Source organism: Arachis hypogaea, chromosome 1, assembly GCF_003086295.3.
Source record: "Arachis hypogaea cultivar Tifrunner chromosome 1, arahy.Tifrunner.gnm2.J5K5, whole genome shotgun sequence".
In the NCBI taxonomy this organism is placed as follows: domain Eukaryota; kingdom Viridiplantae; phylum Streptophyta; class Magnoliopsida; order Fabales; family Fabaceae; genus Arachis; species Arachis hypogaea.
Window position 1 is genome coordinate 89109827 of NC_092036.1, and position 13391 is coordinate 89123217.

At 37.7% G+C, this 13391-nt stretch overlaps 1 protein-coding gene across 1 annotated transcript; it reads left to right on the forward strand.

The window, feature by feature from the left end:
- Positions 1-12191: 12191 nt before the first annotated feature.
- On the forward strand, positions 12192-12725 carry LOC112744630 (putative F-box protein At1g67623). The gene has a single exon (XM_025794346.1). It carries the CDS (start codon positions 12192-12194, stop codon positions 12723-12725), a length of 534 nt encoding a protein of 177 aa, XP_025650131.1.
- The last annotated feature ends 666 nt before the right edge of the window (positions 12726-13391 follow it).

Genomic DNA, 13391 nt, shown 5'->3' on the forward strand with positions numbered 1-13391 from the left:
TGTGTATTGTTTAAGAATTTTCGGTGTATATGTGCTGATAAGTTCTGCATAATTCAAAACTCTTCTTCTCCTTCCTCATCATCTTCTACTACTTCTTCTTCTTCTTCTTTTTCATCATCATTATTATCATCTTTTTTTTTATTCGTCTTTTTTTTATTTTATCTTCTCAAGTTTCTTCTTGATCTATTCTCTTAACAAGAATAAAAACAAAATAATCAAATAAAGAAGAAGAAGAAACAAATAATGGTATAAAATTATTTGAAAGATGATAAACTTACATTCATTCAACTAAAAAAAGAAAGAAATAAGGAAAAAAAGAAGAAAAAATGCAGTATTAAAGAAAACATTTTTCTGTATTTGCAGCATATTTTGGTGTAACACGAAGATATTTGAGTGTATTGTTTAAAAATTTTCGGTGTATGTTTGTTGATAAGTTCTACATAATTCAAAACTCTTCATCTTCCTCCTCCTCATCTACTGCTGCTACTGCTTCTTCTTTTTTCCATCATCATCACCACCTTCTTCTTTTTTTCTTGTTCATCTTTTTCTTTTGGTCTTACCTTCTAAAGTTTTTTCTTGTTTTACTCTCTTAACAAGAATAAAAACAGAAAAATTAAATAAAGAAGAAGAAGAAACACATAATGCTGCAAAATTACTTAGAAGATGATGAACTTAAATTCATTCAACTAAAAGAAAGAAATAAATAAAAAAAAAGAAGAAAAAATGCAGTATTAGACGAAACATTTTTCTGTATTTACAACAAATTTGGATGTAACACCAAGATATTTGAGTGTATTGTTTAAGAATTTTTCGTATATGTGTGCTGATAAATTCTGCATAATTCAAAACTCTTCATCTTCCTTCTCCTCGTCTTCTGCTGCTTCTTCTTTTTCATCTTCTTATTTCATATTGTCATAATTCTTCTTGGGAGGAAAAAATGAAACAAAGAAAAAAATACATAATGTTACAAAATCAATAGAAAGAGGAGGAGAAAAAAATTACAGCAACAACAACAGTAATAAAAAGGTTTAATTATTCTGTTGGTCCCTATAGTTTCGTGAAATTTTTAATTAGGTCCCTATACTCTTTTTCCTTTTAATTGGGTTCCTACACCAAATTTTTTTTCAATTAGCTCCCTCTTGGTAGTAATTGGCTTAATTGTATAGGGACCCAACTAAAAAAAATTGGTCCAGGAACTCAAATAAAAATAAAAATAAAATATAGGGACTCAATTGAAAAATAAAATTGGTGCAGAGACCCAATTAAAGGAAAAAAAGTATAAGGACCTAATTAAAAATTTCACGAAACTATAGGGACCAATAGAGTAATTAAACCTAATTAAAAAAATAACAATGAAGATGAAATACACAAAGAAAAAGAAGGAGAAACGCAAAGAAGAAGAAGAAGGAGGAAAATGAGGAGGAGAAGGAAGAACACGTAATACAAAGAGGAACAACATGATTTTCATGCGCGTATTATGTAAGTGAATTTTGTTGGGTTAGAGTTAACTTGTATGACTTGTATGCCCAAAAGACTTGTATGTATAGCAGTACGCAAAAACAATATTATTATTTGATGGTTGGTCATGAGTAAGAATAGCAAGCGGACACATCCATTCTATCTTCACAAAAATCCATTATTTGTCTGCTCTGTCTATTGAGGCAGTTCTAAATTTCTACTCGCCTTTGTCTAATAATAGATTAGTGGGTTGGCGGACTGTCAATTCTCTTTTTTTAATATTAAACCATTAAATATTTAAAAATATATAATTTTATAAATATTTCAATAAATTTATAATTTTTAAAAATATAAAAAGATTATAATCTTTAAATTCACAAACACTAAAGTTTTTATAATTTTAAATATCTAATAAACAGAATCATCGACTAAGTTTTTTAAAACAAAATATTGAAATCAACATTGTCCAAAATAAAATAAATATTGTCTAAAATATATAACTGAACATTATCCAAATTTTTAATTAATCAAACATAGTCCAAACTATAACTTAAAGTAAAATGAATAAACATTTTAAATACAAGCACAAAAATAACATTCAAATTCAATTATCATCTTAAAATCAAAAGTTCATCGAATAAATCTGTTTCGCCTCGTCAAAATCCGACAAAATTCATAAATTAGATGGACCTTTTCTATTATAACAGTATCAAATTTTTAACCTAATTTATTTTTTTGGCAAACTATACGAACCAACTTAACAAATTTCAACCAATTTATCATCCCTAGTCATGAGATGCATTCCATAAATTTTTTCAATCCTAAGAATCATTTTAATTATTTATCTTTTTTTTTTTAGATAATAGACTTCACTCGCTTAGCTAACAATATACATTATTGTTGAACGGTTAAATCAATTAAACTGACTCGTTTAAGAAATAAAAATTTAGGTACAAATTATTGGAGTCATTTATTAAATTAGTCTAGTTTTGTGGTATAAAATTTTGATAATATTTTAAAATATAGCTAAAATTAATATTATATTTTTTATTTAAGAATATAATTAAATTAAAAAATATTGTCAAATCCTAAAAAAAATATAACCTAAATGTTAACTAACATTTTAAGTGTTGTCAAAATCTACATATATTATAACCATAGTTAGTATAGAATTTACCTTATTAAATTTGTATGTTATTTGTTTAACAAAAAATGCATCATTGTTTGTTTCATATTAGGAACATACTATATCAATTTTGAATTGAAAAATATGCATAACATTTTATTTTTTTTGGTTTCTAATAGTATTTTTTAATTCTACAAGAAGCTAAAATCTAATTTATTGCAGATCAAAAGTTCTATTTAAAGATTTATTGTTGGCTAATAAGTTATTACATGCATAAGACGAAATTCGAATTTTCTAAATCTTACACTTCCTAAGTCCTAAGCAAGATTGATAAACTAACCATTAAATCAATCCAACTTGATTATGCAGAACATTTTATAAAGACATATAAAAAATAAATAAATAACCAAAGATATTCTTCATTCGTCAAATTATTCAACTTACAGAAATACTTTAACATTCCTATTTTAAAATGATATATTTTTTCGTTTTATTGTTTCAGTGAAAAAAAAATTGAAATATTTCTTTTCTCACTTTTTTTTTCTCGCTTAATTGGAGAGAAAAATTGCAAAATATAAATATCACAGAATGATACTGTAATCTTTATTAAAAGTGAAGAGTGGAGAACTTTATTAAAGAAAAAAATATTAGTTTTAAATCATACCCCTCTTAATTTAAAAAATGGTGAGAATATATTTTGGTATTCTTTCTTCTTTTTTCTTTTTTCTTTAATTTTCTATCTTCCTTTTTTCGCATTCAGAAAAGATGAGAGTTCAAAATTCTCTATTTTTTTTCCCACTTATATTTCTTCCTTACTACCTATAGTAAGGGAATCATAAAATGAAATGAATTTATTAAAATGGATAGATCCAAAGTTATATCGCTGTATCGTATACATCTATCTAACTTCAAGCTTTGCATTGTTTGGACATAAAACATTCTTGGAAGGAATACTTTTAGCATTATGTTATATATATATATATATATATATATATATATATATATATATATAAAATAAAAATTAAAAACAAATTAAATATTATATATATTTATACACAAATATATAATAATTAATTTAATATTTACTTTTTTGTACATAATATTTTCATATTTTTTTTTTCTCCGTCCGTTCATTAAAAGACGAAAAACGAAGAGAAACATTTTTATCTGCTATAATCGTTACATACATATCCATATGTATAATAATTTATAAAGAGTTTGTTAAAACAAACGAAAAAAAATCGAAAGGTTTAAGGGTTGATAAAAACTATTTTTAAAAGATTAAAAATATAAAAAAATATTCTAAAAATATGAAAAAATACATTATTTTTTTAATCATACTTATAAAAAATTACATCAAAATTTAATCTCTAAAACTATAATACATTTAATATTTGATTATTTTGTCACTTTCTTTTAAATCTTTTGAGAATGTTTTGCTATTTTGATCATTCAAAATATTTTCGTCTCTGTTAAATATTTTTAGGATCAATTTTAGTAGTTTATTTTAAAAATTTCATTTTAAAATTCTAATAATATAAATCAATTTATATAGTCATCTAATTCATATTTATCTTTTTAGATAATTATTTACATATTAATTATATCACTAATTATTTTTACTAATATGATTATACATAATTAAATATACGTATAAAACTTTTTTACATTATTAGAGTAATAAAATTAGATTTATTTATAAATATTCAAAAGCAAAAATACTCTATAAATACGAAAAAAAATATTCACCAAATCAATTATTTTTTTATAAAATTTATTATAAAAATATTATATTTTTAATATATTTTTCAATAAAATAATAAACTACTAAAATAATTAAACTTGACCTAATAAATAATTAAACATGTGGCAATAGAATAATTACCTTTTTTAACTGTATGATGATAATAATATTTTATATTAAAAACATACCAACGAACTCCACACATTCTTTTTCTCGGGGACGGATTCGGTGTGTCGAACCGCTTTGGCACACCAGTGCACATGATGTTTATGTTTGGCTGATTGATGCGCTATTTGAGGATGGCCGTCGGATCTCTCTGTTTTTTTAATCCAATGGTACAGATTACTCTTTCTCTCTCCTCCTATGATTGATTAGTGGTGTAGGTGTGTCAGAGGGGTTAGTTTGCAAATTTAACTTTGTAGGTGGTTATTTTTGTTACAATAAAAAATTAGTTGGGTTTATGTAGAATTAGTTTATCATGTTTTAAGAACTAAATTAATGGGTGTTTAGTGATTCTGTTTAACGCCAAATCAGACATGATAGAGGAGGGCTGAAAGGGAAGCAAAGGCGCCGTGGACGTCGTTTGACGCATACAATATAAGCTGCGATCCGTCACTGACCCGTCAATGGAGTAACGGAGTTGCAGGAAGCTTTCTCTCGCGGAGTCACACTGGAAAGCTGCCTGCTCTCCGAAATGCGGCCTCTGTCGTGAGTCGTTGGTTCGGAGGATGAAGATCTGCATAGCGTCCTCGCCGGAGCTGGAAACGGTCACCGTCGGATAACAATGAGTGATGTTTCGGCTAGATGCCTGGATTTGCCGGAGACGCCCAACAAGGAAGGATCGAAGCGGCGCGGGAATGGTGGGCGACAGGACGACGAAGGAGAAGCCCCTGGTGTTACGGGTCGGGCGGGTTAGGTTAGAACACAGTTGGTTGAATTTGGGTCAATCGTGATGGGCCTCTGGAGTTTTTTTCCCTGATATGCACATTTCTTCTGAAACCAATGCTGGGCTCAAGTGTTGGGCTATTAAAAGTGTTGTTAAAAGTAGATAAATGGTCTAGTATGGTGGTCCTTTTCACCGCACGAGCTGGTCCGGTGCTGGTCCGGTGTCGAAAGAGGCAAAGAAAGGAAACGATGAAAGGGGGTGCAGAGGTGCGGTGTTTGTCGCCAGACAGGGCATGATCGAGTTTCCTGCCACTTAAATCCCAACAGCAGAATGAACACAGAAGAGGGTGCAGCGTACTTTATTGGTGAGGGCGAAGGTGAAACTGGCAGAAGGGAGGACTCGTTTGCGGAGGATGAGGTAAGACTTTGCCAAGAAATTTGTTTAGTCGTCTTTTTCAATTAATCTATTGCTGTTCATCGATTCCTAGTTCATGGCTAACTGAAAGTATCGTTGTAGCTGGCATGGGACGATGCATCGGACGTTGCCTTGGACGAGGATTATGATTCACAGGGCACAATTTGGTAACCAGTCATTATTTTTAGTGCGGTCACAGCTAATTCCAGTGGGGACGTGGGTCTTCAAATTAGGCAAAGGTTTGGTGATGCAGCAGGTGTTTTAGCTTCTTAGAAGATCATGCGTGATGTTCTATGTTTGGACAAACAATAGGTAGCTATAGAAAACTGTTTTGGAGTGTTATAGTTCCAATTTGACCATATCCAGGCCCCCATATGACTTTATTTTGTAACGCGCTATATTTAAAGTGGAAATTATTGTAGAGCATCCATGGTGCTGTATGAATTGAAATTGCAAATTAGTGTAGATAGCATCCATGCTGCTGTGTGAATTGGAATTGTAAAGTAATCTAAGGAACACTGATATTTTGAAAAGTTCTGAACACTGATATTCTTAGTTACACCGGTCATAAGATTCTACCATGTACAAAAAGAGTTAAGTCTAGCAGTTGCAACACATGAACAATCAGAACAGAAAAAGTTGTTGCGAAATCAGAAAAGGCAATCCAAAATAACATGCTCAGCTAGTTCATCAACCCAGTTGGATTCATTCAAAATCAAGAAATTGGACCAACAACTCCACTTCTGGGTGGGTACTGGAGATCTCAAAGACGGCCAGCTTGGGCACACTTATGTTACACTTGCGCAAGAAACCCACCCAGCCTTGGCTAATGGCGCCACAATTGCGCCTTCTCTTGCCCCCGTATTTGCTGTAGACGGCCCGGACGGAAATCTTCCCCGATCTGAGAGTGACCATGACACCATCCCTGACGTCGTCTCCAAAGTGCGGCATATTTGGCTGGGCAAACCAAAATGGAGAAGGAGATGAAGTTAAGGACATGTGTAACATGAATGCAATGTGCATGCAGTCAAACAGAATGAAACGACAACTACTGACGATGGCATTATGAACAATTAGCATGCAATTGGGTGCTTATTTCCCTAAACAATGGAATTTAAGTATTTAACAACAACATACATTACGAACAAATTTCTGTAATGAATCTGAAGTCAACAACCGACCCACCAGATAGCCAACCATTAACAATTAAGCAACAGCAGAGGACAGAAGATGTGGAAAACGTAGGAGGGCACACATGCCAACAAAGTAAGGACCAGCGAAAGAACAACACTTTATGTAGACCAGGTAGGCCGCCACATTACTTTTAATAGAGGGCACAGCAGGGTAAGAAAACAGATAATGCGGTCCCCAAAGTTGAAGAACGTAACACGTGTATATATAGTGGAGAAGGAAAGCCGTTACCAGGAAGTGGGTGCCCAAGAGCCTTTTTGTGATGTGCATGATGAAGAAGGGGTGCTGGGACCGAAACGTCTGCTCCACCTCAGCTGCAGCTGCGCTCCTGGGGACATTGATGCACCCCGTTCGACGCCGGAGCGCTTCAGAAGCGCGTCTACGGTTCCGTCGAACCTTCGGGGGCGTGACGTCGACGGCTTCATCACTGGACGTAGCATACGACCTCTCGACACTTGGTGACTGAAAGATGCGAACGCTGAAGTCGTCTCTGCCCTTGTGCTTGAACAGCAGAATGTTAGATGGTTGTAGCTTGTATTCACGATAGAACCTTTGCCATCCCCTGCCGAGAGTGATCTCTTTCCACCCCTTGGGTCTGAATTCAATCTTGTAGGTATGGTTTGATCCATCGGCGACCGTGACGTAGAGATGGTTGCTATCTTTGGGCAGGAGCTCAATCGGTAACGGTAGACGCTGCATATAAGGGCACATGAGGAGTCGGCGTAAGAGATAGAACAAAATGCGGAGAGGAGAGTCAGAAATAATGGAAAGAACAGAAGAGCAAGCTTTAACCTACCATCGGTCGCGACGGATCTCCTGCCGCTTTGATAACCCTAACGACGTCACCTTTCGCGAGTTCTCGTACCATTTTCTCGTCCAGGCACCAACAGAGAAGAAGGAGATATTCCTAGTTAGGAGAACACCAAGAGAGTGGACAGCGTGTGAATGGAACGGATATGAAGGGTGAATCCTATTTAATTAATTAATTTAGTCAGAGTTCCACCCCTTAGCACTGTGCGCCATCCCATCACCCTTCCATGAAGTCTTCCCGGAGAAGCCAAAAAGTTGGGCCCCCCAAAAAGTTTCGTCCCTGAAGAGGAGAGGAGCTTCGAGTGGGGTCGGGTATTAGGGGTTGGGTTTCTGGCGAGTTCGGGTTTTCGTTTTTGTGTCGAGTCAGTTTCTCTGGCCCAATACCAGATAAAAAAATGTTATTTTCCAGGATGACCAAACCAAAAAAAAAAAAATTTAAAAACCATAAATATACAAAATAGTAAGTGTAATTATGAACAACTTACCTGCTTCGATCGACTACATCAATCCGTGCACCCATCAACGGGCCAAGGCTGACAACATGAAGGGATTTTTCACTGACCCACTCAAATGGAATGATTGATAAGATTAGGTTAAGGCTATAATTTAAATTTTGAATTCATTCGGCGGTCATAGCTTTTTTTAGAAATCCGATTATTGCCCTTGGTAACTGCACCCACATTAATTTCCAATTAATTCCAGTCTAATCAGGTTTAAGGGTTATTTATTAAAGAAGAAAAAAAAATTTTCAAAGGCGGGAGGTGTTTCGGCAGATTAACGCGCGTACGTTTACGTTTTTCACTACCCCCCAAACAAAAAAGCGCTTACTTTTCAAATAAGGGAATCGACAAAAAACCAAAACAACATAAAGATGTCATCCATGTGAACCAGTTCAAATACCTCCGTCACTGTCTTCACCCTGCTCCGGTCGAACGCCTGCCTGGTGGGACAAAGATTTCTCTTTGGCTGTCAAAACATCGACGACACTGTTTGCCAGGAGTCGCCAATTTGAGCTTTCTGCCATCATTTTGGTTGCTTTGTTATACAATCGTCGACCGGCCACGTCATAGTGTCGCAAGGTCCTGCGAAGCAACTTTTCATCCCGTCGCCGTGCCTTCTTCTCTTCCTCTAGTTGATCCTCCATTTGCTTCAATTTGACCATTAAGTCTACGTTCTTGGCATGGAGCTGGAAGAGTTCCTCTGCCGCCTTTTCACTCCTAGCCTCCCATAACCCCTCCCTCCTGAGAAGTTCGGCCTCAAGGAGGTCAAATCCGCGGACTGTTCATTTGTACGGAAGATGTTGATCAGATTAGACATCGGTTCTTCCGTGAGGTCGAGGGGACTAAGTGTGGGGTCGGTGACGGTCTCCTTCGACATTTTCTCAGAACTACACAGTGGAGAGAGCAGTGGAAGGTGGCAGAAATAAGGAAGAGGATAAGGATAGACGCAGAGGTGAGAGAAGGAGTTACGGCAGAGAAGAACTGGGAAAGAAGCATTGGGAGGTAGGGTTTGTCGTTAAGGGGCACGTATACATATACCGTGTCAATTGGGAAGCTTCGTCGAATAAACAAGTAATTGATGTACTTGGTTTATTTTTGGGAAAATAAACGATTTATATTTACTTAAAATCGTAATTAACGATTTCTATTAACTTTTTTTAATTTTTTTATCTTACTTGAAATCGTTACTCACGATTTCTTCTTATCCCATAATACTGTATTACACCAAAATATAATAATATTAATGAAAAACACCAATAAAAATCCAATATAAAAAAAATTAGCCCTTTTTTGGGATATTGGAAAAAATTGGTGTAATCCTTTAATTGATACAGAACAGCCGAAAAAATCGTTAACTGAATGGCGAGTCGCCGAAGGGCGTGTTTTGCGTATTTATGGGAAATTATTTCAATTTAAATATACTCAAATTATTACTAACAATACAGGGGATGAGAAGATGTTGATAGTTAACCGCATCTGGATTAAACGGAATTATAATGACTAGAAGCATAGAATATTAATCTACCGAAAACAAGGGCGACCTAAGAAACAAACTAAATAGAAAGTTCAGGGCTTCAGGCTTCGACAGAAACCAACACAACATAGAGATGTCACACATGTGCACCAGGTCAAATTCCTCCGTCCCTGTGTTCACCCTGCTCCGGTTGAACGCGTAATGGAGGGGACAAAGATTTGTCCTCGACCTCCAAAACATCGACGACCCTTTGTGCCAGGTCACGCCACTTTGAGCTTTCGGCCATCATTTCGTTTGCTCTGTCATACATTCGGCGAACGGTCGCATCACACTGTTTCTGCTCCATGCGCAGAAACTTTTCCTCAAGACGCCTTGCCTTCTCGTCTTGAGCCAGTTGATCCTCCATGTTCTTCAACTTGACCATTAACTTCAAGTTCTCGGACCTGACCCTGAGAAGTTCGGCTTGAACGAAGTCACATACCAGGGACTTTTCATCTGTACAGACGACGTCGATCAGTTTGGACATGGGCCGTTCCTTGAGGTAGACGGGCCTGGCGCCGTTGTCGTCGACGGTCTGCTTCGACATTTTCTCGGTAGTGCACAACGGAGAGAGCAGTGGAGGGTGGCAGAAATAAGGAGGTGGGTAAGGATAGACGGAGAGGTGACAGAAGGAGATGCGGAAGAGAAGACCTGGGAAAGAAGCACTGAGAGGGATAGGGTTTGTCATTAACGTGCACGTATAGCTCTATAGTGTAGGCCCTATACTGTAAAGTGAGAAGGTGCTTCGAATACTTTTTTTTCCATAGAAAATGTGTAATTAATGTACTTCGTTTTTTTTTTTGGAAAAAGAAAATATTTATATTTAACGAAAAGGAAGGGATAACAAATTTAATGTAGTTTTAAATTTAAATTTAAAGTTATTTTTCAGCGTTCAGGTTTTAAACCTACGTTTAAGATGTCTTCGATTCCTGTGCCAAACCCAAAAAACGAAGCATCGGTTACAGCGGGCGTAAATGAAGGCGTGTGTGGCACGGTTCCTGACTTATCTGGTGAGCCGTTTTGCAGTTTATAAGTTCGCTTCCCAGTTTTCCTTCATCGCATCTGGTGATCCATAGTAACGACGGTCCTCCTGTAAACTTCCCCTTCCACAACCTATTCAATAAATTTAGATCAAATAGGATGAGATCTAGTGCAACCACCGAGAAAGGCAGAATGGGAGAGAAGGCCGGATACGGGAGAAGGAAAGAGAAAGGGAAAGGGAAAGGGGTCCTATTAGGCGTCTGTCCGCTGACTCTTCTGCTTTGCGAAATATGGGAGAGAGTTGCATCAAGGGTTGCGTCGTCCTCGATCCAGGATCTGTTTAACATGCAGGCGACCTGCAAGCTATTTTTGGACACAGGCCGCTCGTCTGCGGTGTACAAGGTGGCCTCCATGGCGGAGATACCCGTCGTGTTCGGTTATGACTTGGAGGACCGTCCTAAGGATGGGTTCCTTTATGTAAGCGCGCGCGCAGGTAATCCGGGCGCTATATTCCGTATAGGGATGAGAGAATTCTGCTGGATGGGCCGACACGTCGCCGGGGTCGACACCCTGCTTGAGGCCGCCGATGCGGGTGATGTCCAAGCCCGCTACATGTGTGCGATGCTGCTGCTGACGCCAGGTGTTGGGGACGGGGCGGACGCTGGAAGGGGGGTTGAAATGTTTGAGAACGTGCTGGCTACTGGAAAAATCGAAATGTGCAGAGAATTCTTCGGGCAGTTGTTCGCAAATCCGCTGATTGGGGTGCACCCGTCGGATCCAGGGAAGCCCGTCGTCTGCATGTCAAGCGTCTGCCCGACCCGCGGGACCATGGGTGCCACCAACGATTCCACGACTGTGTCCTGCGTCCACTGCCTTGCCGAGTTCGAGGTGTTGCATTTCTTTAGTCTATTTATTTTCAGATGAAGTTTCGCTGTAAACAAAAGTGAATGTATTTCATTGTTAATGAGTCAGGTGTTTGGGTTGGGTGGCCTTGTAAATCCCCTCTTTGGTGGACCAGATGAACGACATATTCGAACCGATGCATATCACCGTATTCAAACATTTAGATGGTCACACGCATAACCTTCGATAGAAGCACTATTTCATAACTTCATTAGCTAACAGGCCAAGCCGTATAAATTAAAAAAATAAAAATAAAAAACGGGCCATAAAAGTTCAATATTAACGTTGGGACTAAACAGTACAATAGTAATCCTAAAATACATTGCCGGGGAGGGGAGGCGTCGGTTTTTGGTGTCTCCATGCCATTGTTGCACTGAACCGTAAGACCTGGGACTTTACCTGTCCAGCAAAACGTCCGCCATCTGCCGTATGATTTAATTACGATAAATGCTTCTTTAATGAATATAAGTATTATAATATATGAATGCATCGGTAAACGAAAACATCTAGGAAAACGTATGCGGTACTGAACCACGGGCAACCCCCTACTCCTACCCCTCGAACGGCAATATATTATATTAAAAGCAAAATGCCACAAGGGCATCTACAAATTCGTCCATCCCCCCTTTGTAATCTCCAATAATCCGTCCTCGAAGTCCCCCCAAATGGCCGGAAGTTCCCAAGAGGACAAAACGAAACTGGAGGTATCCATTCAGCACGAGTGTCTGCCGAGTATTCTTCCTCTCGAATTGTGGTCGGGTATTGCGACGATGGTTGCATCGAATTCGATTGAGGATCTGTTCAACATGCAGGCGAGTTGCAGGTTATTTGCAGCAGCATGCAATTCTGACGCCGTGTACAGGCACGCGTTGGTGTCGGTGTTGCCGATCGCCTGCTTCCTCGACTACTCCGGTACGCCTGCAATGACATTTCTGCGTCGATGCGCCAGAGCGCGGAACCCGGCCGCTATGCTCCGCGTCGGGATGTCCCATTTATTCTGGTGTGGCCACCGCAGAGGTGGTATGCGGACCCTGACCGAGGCAGCAGACTTGGGCGATGTGGAGGCCTACTACATCGCTGCGATGCTGCTTCTGTCGCTCGGTGACAAAACAGATGATGAGGTCCGCCGTGGATTCGAATTTTTTTGCGTCGTTCGTGACTCCGGCACAGTCGAAAGGTGCAGGGAGGTCTTCACGTAGGTGTTCACCGGCCCGTGGTCCGATATACCCCCAGCGAACCCAAAAGAGTCCGTGTCATGCCGTTCCGGTAGTTGCCGTACCCGTGGGACCATTGGTGACGACAGCGATCTGTCCAGTGTCGCGTGTGTGCAATGCCTGGCCGAATACGAGGTGCGGAAGTTCTTGGGACTTACTGCGTTTAAGTAGTTTTTGTAAACCCCGGCGATGGAGATGCCGATCATGGTAATTGCTATGCGTACTGATGGTGTATTTTACCTTATTTTTGTAATCGCATAATATAACAGGGCTAGTAAATATATACAAAAATGATTAATCTTGATTAATTGTCGAATATAATGATTAATCTTGATCTGATATCTCTTCACTCGTTACTTCGGGTTGGGGACAATGTTAGTGTAAAGTTCTAAAATTTAGAGACTTATAGACTATAGGATTGTTTAACTTCTTCTATTTTAAATAATATATAATTTATTATGTTAATACAGTAAATGTTTGTTTAGGGCTTTTAAAAGACGAATTTCGTATGATTTAAAAAAAGGACACCATGTCTGTATTAATTTTTTTTTATTAGGTATTAGCGTTTGTCTTCGTCGTAACATAAATCCCTAATTGTGTTTCAACAAGCTAAGAACACAGAGAAAAGTATGCATAATTATGTTATCCGTG

Excerpts from the sequence above, each read along its gene's own strand:
- LOC112744630 (XM_025794346.1), top strand. The coding sequence starts at position 12,192 with ATGGCCGGAAGTTCCCAAGAGGACAAAACGAAACTGGAGGTATCCATT.